The 16,163-nt window shown below is 26.2% G+C and overlaps 3 protein-coding genes across 4 annotated transcripts in view; 2 read left to right on the forward strand and 1 right to left on the reverse strand.

The window, feature by feature from the left end:
- Positions 1-1,503, reverse strand: part of LOC119674954 (dnaJ homolog subfamily C member 13-like) — a 9,019-nt gene extending 7,516 nt beyond the window's left edge. The window contains exons 1-5 of the mRNA XM_038086111.1: positions 1,306-1,503; positions 881-1,021; positions 674-818; positions 296-494; positions 13-238 (exon numbers count right to left, since the gene is read on the reverse strand). Of these exons, the coding sequence (XP_037942039.1) occupies positions 13-238; positions 296-494; positions 674-818; positions 881-1,021; positions 1,306-1,503 (909 nt within the window). The remainder of the gene's footprint in view (positions 1-12; positions 239-295; positions 495-673; positions 819-880; positions 1,022-1,305) is intronic.
- Positions 1,504-3,044: 1,541 nt separating this feature from the next.
- LOC119685077 (cyclin-dependent kinase 5 homolog) lies at positions 3,045-4,512 on the forward strand. The gene is made up of 4 exons (XM_038099270.1): positions 3,045-3,322; positions 3,390-3,657; positions 3,719-4,003; positions 4,058-4,512. Exons 1-4 carry the CDS (start codon positions 3,155-3,157, stop codon positions 4,213-4,215), a joined length of 879 nt encoding a protein of 292 aa, XP_037955198.1. The 5' UTR covers positions 3,045-3,154; the 3' UTR covers positions 4,216-4,512.
- A 3,466-nt stretch (positions 4,513-7,978) lies between these two features.
- Positions 7,979-14,848, forward strand: LOC119680405 (flotillin-1). Of its 2 annotated transcripts, XM_038093204.1 has the most exons (8): positions 7,980-8,409; positions 8,633-8,708; positions 8,771-9,125; positions 10,138-10,149; positions 12,051-12,521; positions 13,359-13,502; positions 13,568-13,732; positions 14,098-14,848. In XM_038093204.1, the coding sequence occupies exons 1-8, from the start codon at positions 8,358-8,360 to the stop codon at positions 14,113-14,115; spliced, it is 1,293 nt and encodes a 430-aa protein (XP_037949132.1). In that variant the 5' UTR covers positions 7,980-8,357; the 3' UTR covers positions 14,116-14,848. The 2 variants fall into 2 exon arrangements, with proteins under 2 accessions (XP_037949133.1, XP_037949132.1); XM_038093205.1 differs by lacking the exon at positions 10,138-10,149 and having other exon boundaries at positions 7,979-8,409.
- Positions 14,849-16,163: the final 1,315 nt, after the last annotated feature.

Genomic DNA, 16,163 nt, shown 5'->3' on the forward strand with positions numbered 1-16,163 from the left:
ATATGTGCGTACAATACCATTTTTGTACTCAATACAAAATTTTTGCAAATTATCCTTGTCTCTTATTAACGCAAAAACATCTGACAAAGGTCTCAGCGTGCAAACACTATATGTTTGAGGATCTCTCTCGAGTAAAGTTGTTTCGGTGAGACAGAGTATACGTTTAACTGGTTCAGGATGACGATTTGAAATCTTTTGTACCGTAAATTCAGTCATTGATGTTTGAAACTGATCATCACTAAAATTTAAATATGCATAATATAAACATTTTATATACTTTTCAGGATTTAAATACCTAAACTTTCCAAATCTTTGACGCTCAAATTGATCCAAAGTTATTTGGCTTTTGAGAATTTTCGTTTCAATACTAAGAAATTGTGATGAACGTTGAGCTATGTTTTGTACAATTTCATGATGATTATCCGCTTTGAATAGGTGTAGGCGGCTAAATCCGCCATATGCCATTACAATGCCGCCCTCATAATCTGAAATTCCTGCTTAAAATGTTTAACACATCAAAGAGAAAACAAAGGTAAGTGCAATATATTGTAAGATTATACCATACAACAGTTAAATTCAATTGAATGCAAGCAAATGTAAAGAGGAAAGGCAGAGGAAAGACGTAAACACGTTAAGAAGCAAAACAAAACGTGCAAATTAATACTTATAGTACCTATTATTCCTTCGATATCCTTGTACATGTAACTAGTGAGCAGTTCATTGGTTGTAGGATCCAACTGATCCAAAGAGCAAGGTGTCACCTCCAGCACTGTCGGTAAAGTAATTCCTGACCAATGGTATTTATATCCATTAAAACGCTATTTTAAAAAAAAATTTATTTAAAAATTGTAATTTAATTTAATTGTATTTCATTTCTTACTTGGACATTTTTCGGTTTATCAGCAAATTCTTTGTAATACTTTAATATTGAGCTTAAAATATCGTTGCGGTATTCTGATGATAATTTTATTGAGTCGAGTTTTTTATCTTTTTTTATTGTAAGCACAAATTCATTAGGAATCTAAAGCAAAAATAAACAAAAATGAAGGGCAGAAGGAAGAGATTAGTAAGCAAATTATGATAAACAAAACTACTTCATAGCATTTTCATTTTTGTGCTAATCGTGCTGATAAATAATAATAGATATGCAGCAATAACAATACCACAATGTTTAGAACATTTGTAAACAATCTACTGAAAACGATTTGTTTTTTTATCACCTCAAAACACAAGGCTGTACGTAAATGTTAATTCAATATCACAAAATAGAAAAAAAGTTTATAACTCAATTAAAAAATGGCTTACATTTGATTTATTTGGGGCAGCAGCAATAATATCTGAATATGTCCAACGATTTGTGAGATCAAATTTATCCGGATTGTACGTGGAAATGCCTGCGGTGCCAATAGATAAAATGCGTTTATATTTGCCTTTCCATGAATGTTTAGTTACGAGGAAACATTCTAGGTCGACATTGTCTTTTGTGGGAACCGGAGGAACCATAATGGATGAGTTTTTTTAGAGCTAGCCAGAGCAATTCCTATGCTAGCTCGTTATATTTTTGAATATACACAATTATTTCACAATGAATTTAATTATCTCTTTGTTATTAATAATAAATTGATGTTCAATTATATCAGGTCACTTGAAACCGCTCAAAAGTCTTGACCCTATGACTCATGCCAGATTATTGACTCCCAAATATTACCAAAGTATTTATGTATTTTCATTGTTTAACTATTCATTGAAGTTATCAATGGAGTTGAAATACCACTTTACATGGAATTGATCAAGACATAAATGTAGACTATAAAAGGGGGAGTAAACGTTGTAAAAAATATCACAAAATATATAGGCAACACAAAATAGTGAGTTAAAAAGAAACTACTGCATAGATTTTAACACTTCTTTTATTAATATTCTAAAACATTTTAAGCACTGTTTAATTTTACAGAATCAAGAATTAACAGAATCTACTTTATATTTCTTAACTTCTGCATTTAAGCGAATTTTTGCAAATTTTTGCTTTTTGCTTGACAAGTGAAATATCATAAGGCAGTATTACAGTAGTGTGCTGCCACATTACATTATATGCGCTATATATTGCAAATATTTATTAAGTTTTTTAAATGGTGAGTACGGGATAATTTATTTGTTATAGATAAATATTATGTGTAAAGAGTCTACATCATATCATATTTGAATGTATTAAAATTTGCAGAAAACAGAATGATAGCAATATGATCTTCGCATGTGATGGGATTTCAGTCAATATCACCACAAATTTCAATCTAATTTCAATTGTTAACGTGTTAAATCCACTTCAACCATCTCTTACAAATGCAAAATGGAAATATTTTAACCAGTGGACCGTAGAGATTAACAATTGAAATCAACGACAGATATTAGATTAAAAAAGTTCAGAAAATTCTGTGGAAGTTCTAGGAGTGCTTTTTACATTTTACATTTAAATTGTGAATAGATAATATATAGTTTTGTATTGTTAGCAGAAATTAATTCCTTGATTATAAGAAACGCAGAAAATGTAAACGTTTATAAAAAAGCAAACATTTTTTTATTTGGTGTGTTTGTTATATGCTTAAATACATATTGTTTCGTGTGTCAAATATGTCAAATTTCGATAATTTCTCTCTTGGGAAACATATTTTGCAATGCTGCATTCAACATTTTTGGTGTAACTTTCTTAATTTATTCTTAATTAAGTTGGAATGCGCAGAAGCTCTTTTTGTGGTTAATCAATTTCATTAGTGACCTTAATCAAATAAAGTAAATGGGAACCTACAATAAGACAATATTTTAAACAAGTGAGAGAAGAAACGAGAATGTTATTACTGTATGGTAGATTGTAGAAATATAAATTGTAAAGAGTATATGTATATTAAGAATGTTTTATGCATTATAAATAAGAAAAAAAACCATTTATTAATTTTATTAAAAAAATTTGCAAACGTGAACACGCTTGTTAATTATTAACACATTAAATTGTACCTTAATTTGAGTTTAATTTGACAATTGATAAAGATGGCATCACTCTGTTTGTAATACCGATTGCACTTTTGCAAAGTATTTTGGCACTGCTATTGTTTTCATAAATTGTAAATTGTTTTTGTATAAAATTGCTTTTAAATAAATTATGCAAAAATATGAGAAGTTGGAGAAAATTGGTGAAGGAACCTATGGTACTGTATTCAAAGGAAGAAATCGGGAAAGTTTAGAAATTGTCGCTTTGAAGAGAGTGCGACTAGATGAAGATGATGAGGGAGTGCCAAGTTCTGCATTGCGGGAAATTTGTCTGTTAAAAGTAAATTTCTTATATAAAAATTTTAATTTTATTAAAAATGATATTAATTATTAAATTTATTGCCTAGGAATTGAAGCATAAGAATATAGTTCGATTGTATGACGTACTACATTCTGATAAGAAACTTACATTAGTTTTCGAACATTGCGATCAAGACTTAAAAAAATATTTCGATAGTTTGAATGGTGAAATTGATATGGCCATCTGTAGAAGTTTCATGCTACAACTGTTACGTGGATTAGCATTTTGTCACAGTCATAATGTACTACATAGAGATCTTAAACCACAAAATTTGTTAATCAACAAAAATGGAGAGTTAAAATTAGCGGATTTTGGTATGTTTTTTATTCGTATTAAGTACACCAAAATTTGTTTAAGAATTTATTTATATTTAAGGTTTGGCGAGAGCATTTGGCATTCCAGTTAAATGTTATTCCGCTGAAGTTGTTACTCTGTGGTATCGGCCACCGGATGTATTGTTTGGTGCCAAGCTATATACAACTAGCATAGATATGTGGTCAGCTGGTTGCATTTTTGCCGAACTTGCAGATGCTGGACGTCCACTATTTCCAGGATCAGATGTACTGGATCAATTAATGAAAATTTTTAGAGTATTAGGCACTCCGACAGAGGAAACATGGCCAGGTGTCACACATCTGTCAGATTATGTAGCGCTTCCATGTAAGCATAATTTGATTTTGCTTTTACAACTTATTAATATATTTTATTGTATAGCATTTCCAGCCATTACCTCTTGGAGTCAAATAGTACCACGTCTAAATTCAAAAGGACGCGATCTTTTACAAAAATTGTTAATATGTCGACCAAATCAACGAATAAGTGCAGAACAAGCAATGCAACATCCGTATTTTACTGAAAGTTCAAATCATTAAATTTTAGATTTATTAAATTAAAACTTAATTTAAAGTGTAGATTTTAATGTATAAATTATAGTAAGAACAACAATTATTTTCGAACTTTGTATTAGTAATTTTTGATTTAATTTTAGTTTTTGAATGATTTATTTATATGTTGAATTGCTGGAATTGAAAGAACTGTATGCAGTATATCAGTGTTATTACTTTATGAATTAGAAGCATATTGAACTTATTATTTTAACTTTATATTGTTCCTTTTTTTCTAGTAATAAAAATTATTCTAATGTGATAGATATGTTTGTATCATCAGAATAACATTCTTTCGATATGAATTATTTTATTAATATTAATATATTTAAATGATTTTGTGTTTTTTAAATTTTATAGCAGGTCCGATTTAGTATTTTTCAAATTAGCTAAAACTTCTACTCTCTATTACTTAATATTCTTAAATTTTTATGCCAATTAAATATATAAAATGTATATTTTTATTAGAATATAACAATTCAAATAAATATCTTGTACTATTATAATGTTTATTCAATTGTTTTATTTAGTCGTGATATGGAAGATAATATTTTCTTATAATATACCCCTTTTTCATATAAAATAATGAAGAACTATACTAAAAATAACTTTGAAACTAATTATGTAAAAATAAATGTATTTAAAGAATATTTTTATAGACATTAGCCTAAAGCATTGAGTAAAAATATTATAGAGTCACAATGCCATAGAAATTAATTTTTGTTCTAGGTATCTATTAATGGGTACCCAAATCACTCAAATCTCTGCCGACGTCGCTTCAGTCGTTTTTGCTTCATACCAAAGAAGATTTTGCAATATTCTCTGCTTCATAGGTTCAAGAAATTTTTATATTTCTTTTTTGTGTTTTTTTCTCCTTTTGCTCTTTGAGGTGTTGTTATTGCTTTCTTAAATTATAATGTAAGTAGTAAAAAGAATTATTCTCTATTTTATATTCATTCATGCCTACTTGCTTTGTGTTTAAATATGAACATATGGACATAATTTTGTATGTCATTTCGGAGGCAAGAGATATCAAAATTTTATTTGCAGCATTGAAACAATTTTTCATTATGATGGCATTTGAAGAAAGAATTATAATTGTTTTCGTAATTAATTGTTATTAGGTATGGATTTTCAATTTTATCGCATTTACATAATATTTATATTAAATCTTAGGAAGTAATACAATCATAAGAACACATATGTATATAAAATATTTACCAATAATTGGTAAAACATTTTTTAAAAATAGTATGCTTTAGCTTCGCCAAATGTATGACAATAAAATTATACAGAAATCGATTTAAGATAAATAAAAAAAACTAAAATTAAACCTTCGATTTAAATGGCAGTTTGAATAATTAACGCTATTTCGCAAATATATGCACTTAAAAGATACTGAATAAGTATAAAAGGAATATCAGTACAAGGGGTACAAGTGTATCGACTATTAGCTTTTGCAAGCGAATAATTGCCGAGAAATGGAGATTTATTTAAATAACTGCATAATCATTGATAGTTACTAGATCGACATACATGAAAGGTTATCGTTAATTAAATAGAAATGACAATTTTCATGTTACTAGTTGCGTACTAATTTCCAGACCACCTTCGAGGTATAATGCATCGCGCGTTTTTTTTTTACATGGTGTCCCCAGGAGGCCTAGTCCATGTTAACGAAGAAATTTTGTTTAAAAAAAATAATATAGAAAAGATTTTTTTTACTATTTCAAAGTTTTTTTTTATTATTTGCTCTCTATTTCGACTATAATTTATAATCGTCCTCAAGAATTTGAAGAACTTTAGTTTTTTATATTAATATATGTACATTAGTATTTTCGACAAAAAGATTTTTTGCATATAAATGATAAAGAAATATATTATCACACATAAATAATTGGAAAATAGAATGGTAAAAAGAAGAAAGAAAACAACCTGCAGAAGATTTTCCGAAAATACTCCTAAACCTGCCTAAAATCCTACCACAACAAGGCCCAATGACAAAACGACAACAAACAACGCTCAGGAATAGAGGAATACCACCACCAATAAGAGAACACATTTGTTAGTTCTTCCCGTTATTAGATATATATATGATACATTATTTTTTATTGTTTATATGTATAAACTGCTTTGTTAATTAATTGATCAATATCCCGTGAATAACCATAAAAAATAGCGAAAGTTTCTACGTAATAAATATTAATATTTACATATTTATACATATTTATTAACACATGTTTATTAATAACTATCTTAAAATTAATTCACTTAAACTATGTATTTTGAACAAAATAAATAAATAAAGTAAGTAGTTATGATAATAAATAAATTATAAATAGATGTTATTAAGCCTGTATTAGGGCAAATTTGTAATATAAGGTCATATAACAATTTATGCCTTAGTCGATTTCACTTTCTCTACCATACAAAGGAATTGCTTACGAAGTAATATAAGCAGAATAAAGCCCAGCAATTCAATTCGATGAAGTCTGCAGGCCCCAATAAACCAACTCGGTAAATTATGGTAAAGTAAACTAAAATTTCCTAGGGTTTTTTTGCACTGCACTTATGTTAAAAGCTTTCAAATTTAATTATTTTTTTATTATACATTTTATAAAATGTTCCCAATGGTAATACCTAATTTACCTAATTTACCCTACTCGAAATTCTGGTAAATACCAACATTCGCTGCCATACGGACATAATTTACTATTTTCCTCAATTTACTTTCAATTACTCGAACTCACACACGGTCAATTACATACAATTATCTTATTTTAGCTAATACTAATATAACATTCATATAACTGTTATTATACCTGATTAAAACAAAAAATTGAAATTGGTTGCATTTGCTTCAAATGTTCCTAAAATAAGATCAAAAAATATTCATATTCTTCCAAATAAAAGTACATATGTTTATAAATATACATTTATACACATACATATATATATGTAGATCAGTAAACTTCCAAACAAGTAGGGATGTTTCTCTTATTTGCATTATGAAGTGATATTAAATGCATGAAATTTTTACGTACTGCTTGCTACTGCCAAGCATTAATTGCAAAAACAAATAATTACACCAAAAACTAATTTGACTCTTTTCTTCGTAAACAAGCAAATCTGTTTTTTGTTTTCATTTTTGCCCTTCATTCATTAATAGTAAAATTTTGAGAAAGAACAAGCATAAGCGCGACCGATCTAGCAGCAGCGCAGAAAGAAGTAAAATCTTCACTCCGCCCTCCCGTGCCTGTTGCTGAAAATTTAAAAATTGAGTCATTGTGACTCTATAATATTCTTACTCAATGCCTAAAGTCGAAATATCGATGAAATAAAAATTATTGTAAAATAAATCGTGGTTTCTTTTTCTTAATTTCTATTTTTAACTTCTAATTTGACAGGTACGAGTTCTAAGCCTGGCATTTGCAGAATAAACAAATTATATACGGACTATAAACTAATTAAATTTGATCATTTCCAAAGACTGATGATGAGTACTCGAAACAGCTTTGTGTGGCTAGTCAAATTTTAATAAATTAACTAAAATTTTTGTGTTTGTCTTTTCTTTCTTTGCTTTTCGAAAAACCCTCTAAATTTTAAAAATAGCTTCTTCGTCATTACAAGAAAGTGTAATTGCAAAAATACTTTATTAAAATCGTTTGGGCATGAAACAATAAATATTTAAAAATATTTTTAGTTTAATTTTGTTTCTATTTTAGTGTTCCGGAGCAAAATTGAAGTGATAAGAAATTCTGCAGATGGCAACACTGAACACCAGAAGGAAAACAAATACTGAACAAAACAACAAAACGTGTAATAAAAGTTTCTGCGCAGTGAAAGTTAGAACTTATCAGTAGAACTTTTCTGCAAGCTTGTTGGTGCCGTCAGCGGTTTTAATTTGCAGCATCCAAGTAGTTAAACAAATATAATTTTTTCGTATTTTGCATACTAAATAAATAAATTGATAAGATTATTTTTGGATACAAGTTTTAGTCGAACGCTAATAATAATATTTATTTATTTAATTATCGCGGTGTAAAATTAAGACCCAATTGCCATATACAGAATAAATAAATTGGTTTACTTGTGAGCTCTAAAGGTTTTATAAAATATTTTAATAAAATATGACTTGGGGATTCGTAACTTGTGGTCCAAATGAGGCTCTAGTAGTTTCAGGTAAGAGATTATCGAATAAAAAGATTTTATACCATATTTATACAAATTTAATAGTACACCCATATGACGTCATGTTTGTTATTGATTTTTGTACGCATCTCATTCAATGTGTCCGCAAAAATGATTAAATTCAATATCATGTGTCTTAATTAGTTTTTTTTTTTTGTTTGAGAATAATTTATTTATTATTCATTAAAATATTTTCTTTCATTATAATCTTTAGGATGCTGTTATATGAAACCATTATTAGTGCCTGGCGGTCGCGCTTTTGTATGGCCAACAATTCAACGTGTGCAGAGGTATTTCTTTAATTTATAAAAATGTAATTGTTAAGAATATAAGTAACTAATTTATTTTAAAGAATATCTCTGAACACTATGACCCTACAAGTCGAAAGTCCTTGCGTTTATACAAGCCAGGGTGTGCCAATATCCGTAACGGGTATTGCTCAAGTGAAGGTTCAGGGTCAAAATGAGGATATGCTGCTTACAGCGTGTGAACAATTTTTGGGAAAAAATGAATCTGAAATTCAGCATATTGCGCTCGTGACATTGGAAGGTCACCAACGTGCTATCATGGGTTCAATGACTGTCGAAGAAATCTATAAGGATCGCAAGAAGTTCAGTAAACAAGTATTTGAAGTTGCGTCATCTGACTTGGCAAATATGGGCATCACTGTAGTGTCATACACTCTGAAAGATATTCGAGATGAAGAAGTAAGTAACCGCGAAACATTACTTGTTTAATTATTTTTATTATAGATTAATTAATAAATGTAAACAACTAACTAAAAGGCATGGGGCAGATGCAATATATTTTGTTTTTATATATATTTTAAAAATATTTTATTGATTGCTTTTTGTTTATCACTTCTCTGTATTTATGTGCATAATACTAACCACAATTACAGTTAAGATTTTTATTTTGTAACTTACGAAATAATAGCTTTTAATTTCTTCTGTAATGCTGAACAATTTTTATTAAGATGATTTCTGAATTATTGATTTTTACTATAACATTAATAATATTTATTTATGAACTAATTATTAAAACAGGATTGTAAAATGAAATCACACTTATTACATATTTTGCTTTTATGACACACATAATTTTATTTACTAATAATTTTTTAGTTACGAAATATGAATTTAATTTAATTCATAAAATATTTATTTAGTAGCTTATTATTATTATACAATAAAATTGTTAAGTAAATTAACATATAAATTATTCATTTTGTACAAAATTATTATTTAAATATGAAAAATATTTTTGTTAGTATATACACGAATTTCTTAAAAATTTAAAACGAAAAAAAAATTCTTTATACTCATTGTATTAATTATTATATTAATTTAATTTTATACTAATAACCTTAATAATAACATAGTTTAGTAACTTATAATTCTCAATAGTATAAAAAGTAGCAATAGTATCAATACTATTTAAAAACTATTATAATTTAAAATATTTATATAAATTTTTTATTTCTTTTTATTACAAATTTTTATTTTTATGACTTAAGTATATTTCATTATTATATTCTTAAATCTTTTTTATCAGTTTAGTAAATCAACGAATATACTCTCAGATAATGGTTTTTTTAACTTCGAATGGATAATGAAATTCTATTTATTATTTTTTTATTAAATAATATTTTGAAATAATTTTCTTCTCTTTTTCGGAATAATATTCTTCTTAATTATTGTGCATTGTTCTCATCAACAGGGTGATTCGAAGGTATGTTTATACTAGATTTAACAACGTTTAAAAAATATCAAAATTAAAACGTATTTCTTATAGTTATAGTAAATATAAGTGTCTGTCCTTTACTATATTAAACGTTTTATATTATTTTTATTTTGTGTTGTTAAATGCGTCAAATAATTATAGCTATAATTGTAATATTTTTTGTTGTCCTTAAAATTAACATTTATTAAATAAAACAAAGCTTTTAACTTAGCTGTTAAATCGCAAGTATTTAATTTATACATAAAGTAATGATAATTTTTACACGTAGCGTAATAATAATGTATTTCATATTATTGTAATATAATATTATTGTATAATATTAATTGTAAAAAGTAATAAAGTAATTGTACTAATTATAATTAATAACACATGATAATTATTTGTAATGTATAAATATAAGTAAGCGCTTGTAGTTAGTAGTCTATCTCTGTTTAATATTTTTATATTTAATAATTAACTATTATAAAAGTAAATTAAAACTTAGTAAGTAAAAGTTATAACATCCTATTTTTAAATTTGAAAATTATTGATTATATTATTTAAAAAATACAAAATATAATTCTTATTATTTAAAATATTGTAATTAATGGTTTTGATAATTTCTAAATTAAATAATAAATAATAAAAGCAATATTTAATTAATATGATATAATAATATATTAAATGCAATATAATATAAAAAATGAACGCATTATGTGAAATATTAATAACTATAATATATTATTTTTAGTTATATATAAAAACTATAAAAACATAACAACCAAAATGATAAATATTTATAAAAATATCATTATATTATAACATTTTTATAATAATTTTTTTAATGAAGTGTTATAATAATTATAAATATTTTTATTGCAAATTTTAAAAATTAAAAATTTTGAATAATATTGTAACTATTAATTATAATATAAATCGTTTTTGCATGTTTAAAAATGTATTTTATTTTGAATTAATATTATTACAACTATTAATTAAAATAGTAAAGATTTTAATCTTTTTAATCAAATTTCTTATAAATGTTAATTTTATATTAATATAGTCACTATTAAATTTAATTTAGTATATATTAACATTTTTTGCTATTAATTAAATAAAAGTTTTTTATAACCTATAATTATAATACCACTATAACATAATAACAATATATAAATATGTATAACTATTATCATATTATTATATATTATTTATTATTATATTATTATACTTTATTTAATAGTTACATTTTTGAACGATTTAGTTATAATTAATTTTACTCATATAATAAGTTTCTTTATTAAAATATTTATATTTTGTTATATTAATATTAAATTATATTTATTTATTTTGAAATTTAAATTATTGAAAATTTTGTTCATTGTAGCTACTTTCTGATATTATTTATTTATTCTATTTATTAATTATATATATTATATTATTTTCAATTTTTTTATGGTATTCATTTTCAATTTATGTATTTATTTTTTTATAAATTATTAATATGTTTTTATTTATTATTTATTTTCTTTATTTTTTAAGCTATCAAATATTTATTTTCAAGAAATAATCAAAATATTTATGTTCAGAATATATATGTGCAATTTATATAAAAATGTATACGTATTACGAAATTAGTTAAAGAAACAATATACATTTTATAAACATCTTAAATAAACCAACAATATGTATATAATAATTTGTTAATGCATTGAGCATGTCTTGTGATGGTGTTTTGTTTGAAAAGTAAATTTCTTTGTTAATTTTTCTAAATTTCTTCTAGATGTAATAAAATGTATTTATTTACAAATTTAATAATTTAAGTAAAATATAATACATAATATGCAATTATATATGAATGTATTATTGCTGATAATAGATTTTATTAATATATATGTATTCATATTTTAAAGGGATACCTTAAATCACTTGGTATGGCACGTACAGCAGAAGTGAAACGTGATGCACGCATTGGTGAAGCTGAGGCTCGTTGTGAAGCAACAATCAAGGAAGCTATAGCTGAAGAGCAACGTATGGCTTCTAGATTCCTAAATGATACTGAGATTGCCAAAGCACAACGTGACTTTGAATTGAAAAAAGCCGCTTATGATGTTGAAGTTCAAACAAAGAAAGCTGAAGCTGAGATGGCTTATGAATTGCAAGCTGCCAAGACTAAGCAACGCATTAAGGAAGAGCAAATGCAAGTGAAAGTTATTGAACGTACACAAGAAATAGCTGTACAAGATCAAGAAATTCAACGTCGCGAAAGGGAACTCGAAGCTACAATACGACGCCCAGCAGAGGCAGAAAAATATCGCTTAGAAAAATTAGCTGAAGCTAATAAACTACGAGTAGTTATGGAAGCTGAAGCAGAGGCAGAATCTGTAAGTTTATTACTAATTTCTGCATAATTTTGAAAGCATTTTTATATTTAAAGTTTATAGTGAAGATAATTGTTTATAAAAATTTTATTTTAAATTCAGTGAACTTTTGGTGATCTCAAAATTTTGGTGATCGAATGCTCTTGTTATAACCACACGAATGTGCTTGTGGTATTGGTATAGCCTGCTGGGAACTGCTTGTGTAGTCCCTTTTGAGTATTATAAACAGCAACAATATAACATGTTTATCGATTTACCGCTCTGCATTTCTGGTCATTAAGACATTAGTTCCTGGCTTAAATTATTTTAAAAACTTAAAATCAATTGTGATTTAAAATTAATGAATGAGCATTATGTTATACGTGGATGTCTAACCTCTTATTTACAAGAAAAACCGCCATACTTTTTGCTATTTACTTAAATAACAGCCGTATCCCTATGATTATTCTCTAAAAATTCAGAATAAATATCCATATACTTATATTAGAACTTCTTCACATCTCTATCTGTATTCGCAAAACTAATATCCGTCACATCATTACGTTGAATTAGGGATCAAATCAATCCTTTTTTCTACGTGGCATTCTTATTTTGATAAGAAATATAATTGGTTGGAAATCTTAGATAAAAATCAAGGCGTAAAGAGGGGTTTTGAAGATACCTCGAGTTAATAAAGTGTAAAAGTGCTCAAGTGCACTGGGGCCAATAGCTTCAACATTGAAAGTCTTTGAAAGTTTCTTTTTTATGTTTTTTTTTTAATATAAATTATTATATATGCTCTTGTATGGAATTATTATAATATATTTAAGTATAATATTTATTTTAAATTACTTTACCTAGATTAAAATTCGAGGTGAAGCTGAAGCATATGCAATTCAATTGAAAGCAAAAGCTGAAGCTGAACAAATGGCACAAAAGGCTGAAGCCTGGCGTGAATACCGTGAGGCTGCTATGGTTGAAATGTTGTTGGACACTTTACCAAAGGTAAGAATTTCTAAATTTTAATTATAAACAAATAACAAACAATTAATAATAATTATTATTTATAGGTTGCTGCAGAAGTTGCTGCTCCATTATCACAAGCCAAAAAGATTACTATGGTATCGAGTGGACAAGGTGAAATTGGAGCTGCAAAACTCACTGGTGAAGTTTTGCAAATTGTTAACAAAGTGCCAGAGTTGGTCAAGAACATAACTGGCGTTGATATTGCTAGGGTACGTCCAAATTCCGATTTTATTTAAATCCATTTAAATTCAATGAACTTAAAAGACTTGTAGTAATTACATTAAAACATTAAGATTAGTTTAACAATTATAAAAATTTTATACAATTTGTAGTAAAAGTAGTTATATATTGCATAGCAATTTTTACTTTTTAAATTTGTTTCAAGTTAAACTTTTATTTTATGTATCTATCTTATGTTTTGATTAAAACTAAATTTTTTGTTTTATAAGTAAATCTTTTGTTTTGTTAAGCTTCGATGAAAATTGTTATTTATTATTTTCAAATTATTACAATTTTTTACAATTGAATTGCATTTCATTTATTTATGGTTTTCTTACTTTCTTCTTCATTTCAGTCCGTGCATGCAGGTTAAACCAATGAAAACGTTGAATTTCATTTACACATAAATGAAAAAAAGTCTTAACAAAAAGTCTTATTCGGAATTAATTAAAATGTGCAACTTAAAAATATACTATATGTATACAAAAAAAAAAAAAAAAAAATAAACAGAAAAGAATCTATAAAATGTAAAGAACTTTATAAAATACTCAGCAACCAAAGCAACTATTACTGAATTGTACTGGAATTGTCTGTATTTACCAATTTACTACATTTACAAAAAGCATAAAAAAAAATAATATACAGAACTTAAAAGATACATATAAATCGAATAAAATAAATAAATTAAATCAAAAATAAATATTTTTAATGGCATTTTTACATAGTACACAAAACAATCCATGCGCAAAGCATTAATTAATAATTAATAATTAAAAATTACAATGGAGAAATGTACACAAACCAAATATATACTTTTATTATACACGTATAAATATTTATAAATGAAATATTTTCTAATGTATTTATTATATAAAGAAAAACCAATCATTTTGTCGAGTTAACATAATATGCTTTTTTTACTAATATATATATGTATGTACGCATTTACAGTTTAATTATAATTAAATGTATTGTACTAAAAATTTACATTGAACTTTGCTGCTTAGTTATTGTGTTCTAAAATTTTGTATTGAAGTGTATCGAAATTTAGTTATTGTAGTTCGAAAAATTTATTTAAATAAATGTTTGTTGAAAAACAAAACATATTAGTTTGTTTTTTTTCTATATGTACAATATCGATCAATTATGACCAATTCTAATTGGATCAATTCTTGTTTTAAAATTAAACCCTCCAGTGAAGCAACAAATCTATACATAAAGAAACTTAAGTGAGACTATGAAAAAAGTTCTGAGAACTATCTACATTTGGCCCAAATAGGAGAACAAAAAGATAAGGTTAAGTTAGGTTATACTGGCAGACCAAAAGGTCCATTACTGCATAGATCATTAAGGTCCATGGTGATACCAGAAAGGTAAGGTTGATCCAGCAGCGAATAAACATAAGATTTATTTTTCATAGATATCTTTAGATAAAAGTGCCATAAAATATAAGGTTGATTAAGTGTATTTGATGTTCTTTAACGCGCACTTTTAAGAGTGTTGTACAGGCTTAAAGTCACACTGATCATAATTTATTTAATTTATAATCATAATTTAATTTTATAATTTATTTATTTATATTATTTATTATCTTGATAACATTCGTGAAAGTCGATAGTGTGAAAATTGTATTTAGGCCGTGTGCGAGTTTGAGTAAATTGAGATAAAGTAAATTGAAATTTCCTAGGATTTTTTTGGACTGCACTTATGTAAATATTTATTTATTTATTTATTGCACTTATTTATTATTTTTGGTTAAAAGTTTTCAAATTTATTTATTAAACATCTTATAAAATTTTCACAAGGTAACACCTAATTTACCTAATTATTATTTAATTTACCCTACTGGAAATCTTAAGTAAAGGATGGGAAGACTTAATCTAATCACTATCCAGTGAAAGGAAATCTAATATTCGCATTAAGATGCCACGTAAAAATATCAGTTTTATGGCAGGTTTACTTACAAGTCACTATAGACTAGGGACCTATGCTTGAAGAATGTATCTCCCTTGCAATCATACTTGTTGCAGCAGTAGGGAAGGCGATGAAGGTGCTTCTCATCTACTCTGCCTTTGCCCAGCTCATACACGGTAGCGACTCAATACTTTGGGGTCTCCTTTTTTGAGGATCTTGAACAATTACGCTTTAAGCTTCGCCAAAGTTTCTATGTGGTTTCCTCTATATACGGTAACAGAATAAGTCAATCGGTCTAAATGAATTTCCTAGGGATCGCTGATATAAACTGACCTAACCTAATAAAATTTCAACATTGTAAACTTTACTGACTACAAAGACGCAGAGTTAATGACTATTTAGTTATAAAAAATCTTGTGCTATTTAAGAAGGTGTCCAAAAATCGAAAGTTTGTTATAAAAGATCTTGCACTAATGAGTAATGAAAAAACGAATAAATATGTTATAC

Source organism: Teleopsis dalmanni, chromosome 2 (genome assembly GCF_002237135.1).
Source record: "Teleopsis dalmanni isolate 2A chromosome 2, ASM223713v2, whole genome shotgun sequence".
Lineage (NCBI taxonomy): Eukaryota > Metazoa > Arthropoda > Insecta > Diptera > Diopsidae > Teleopsis > Teleopsis dalmanni.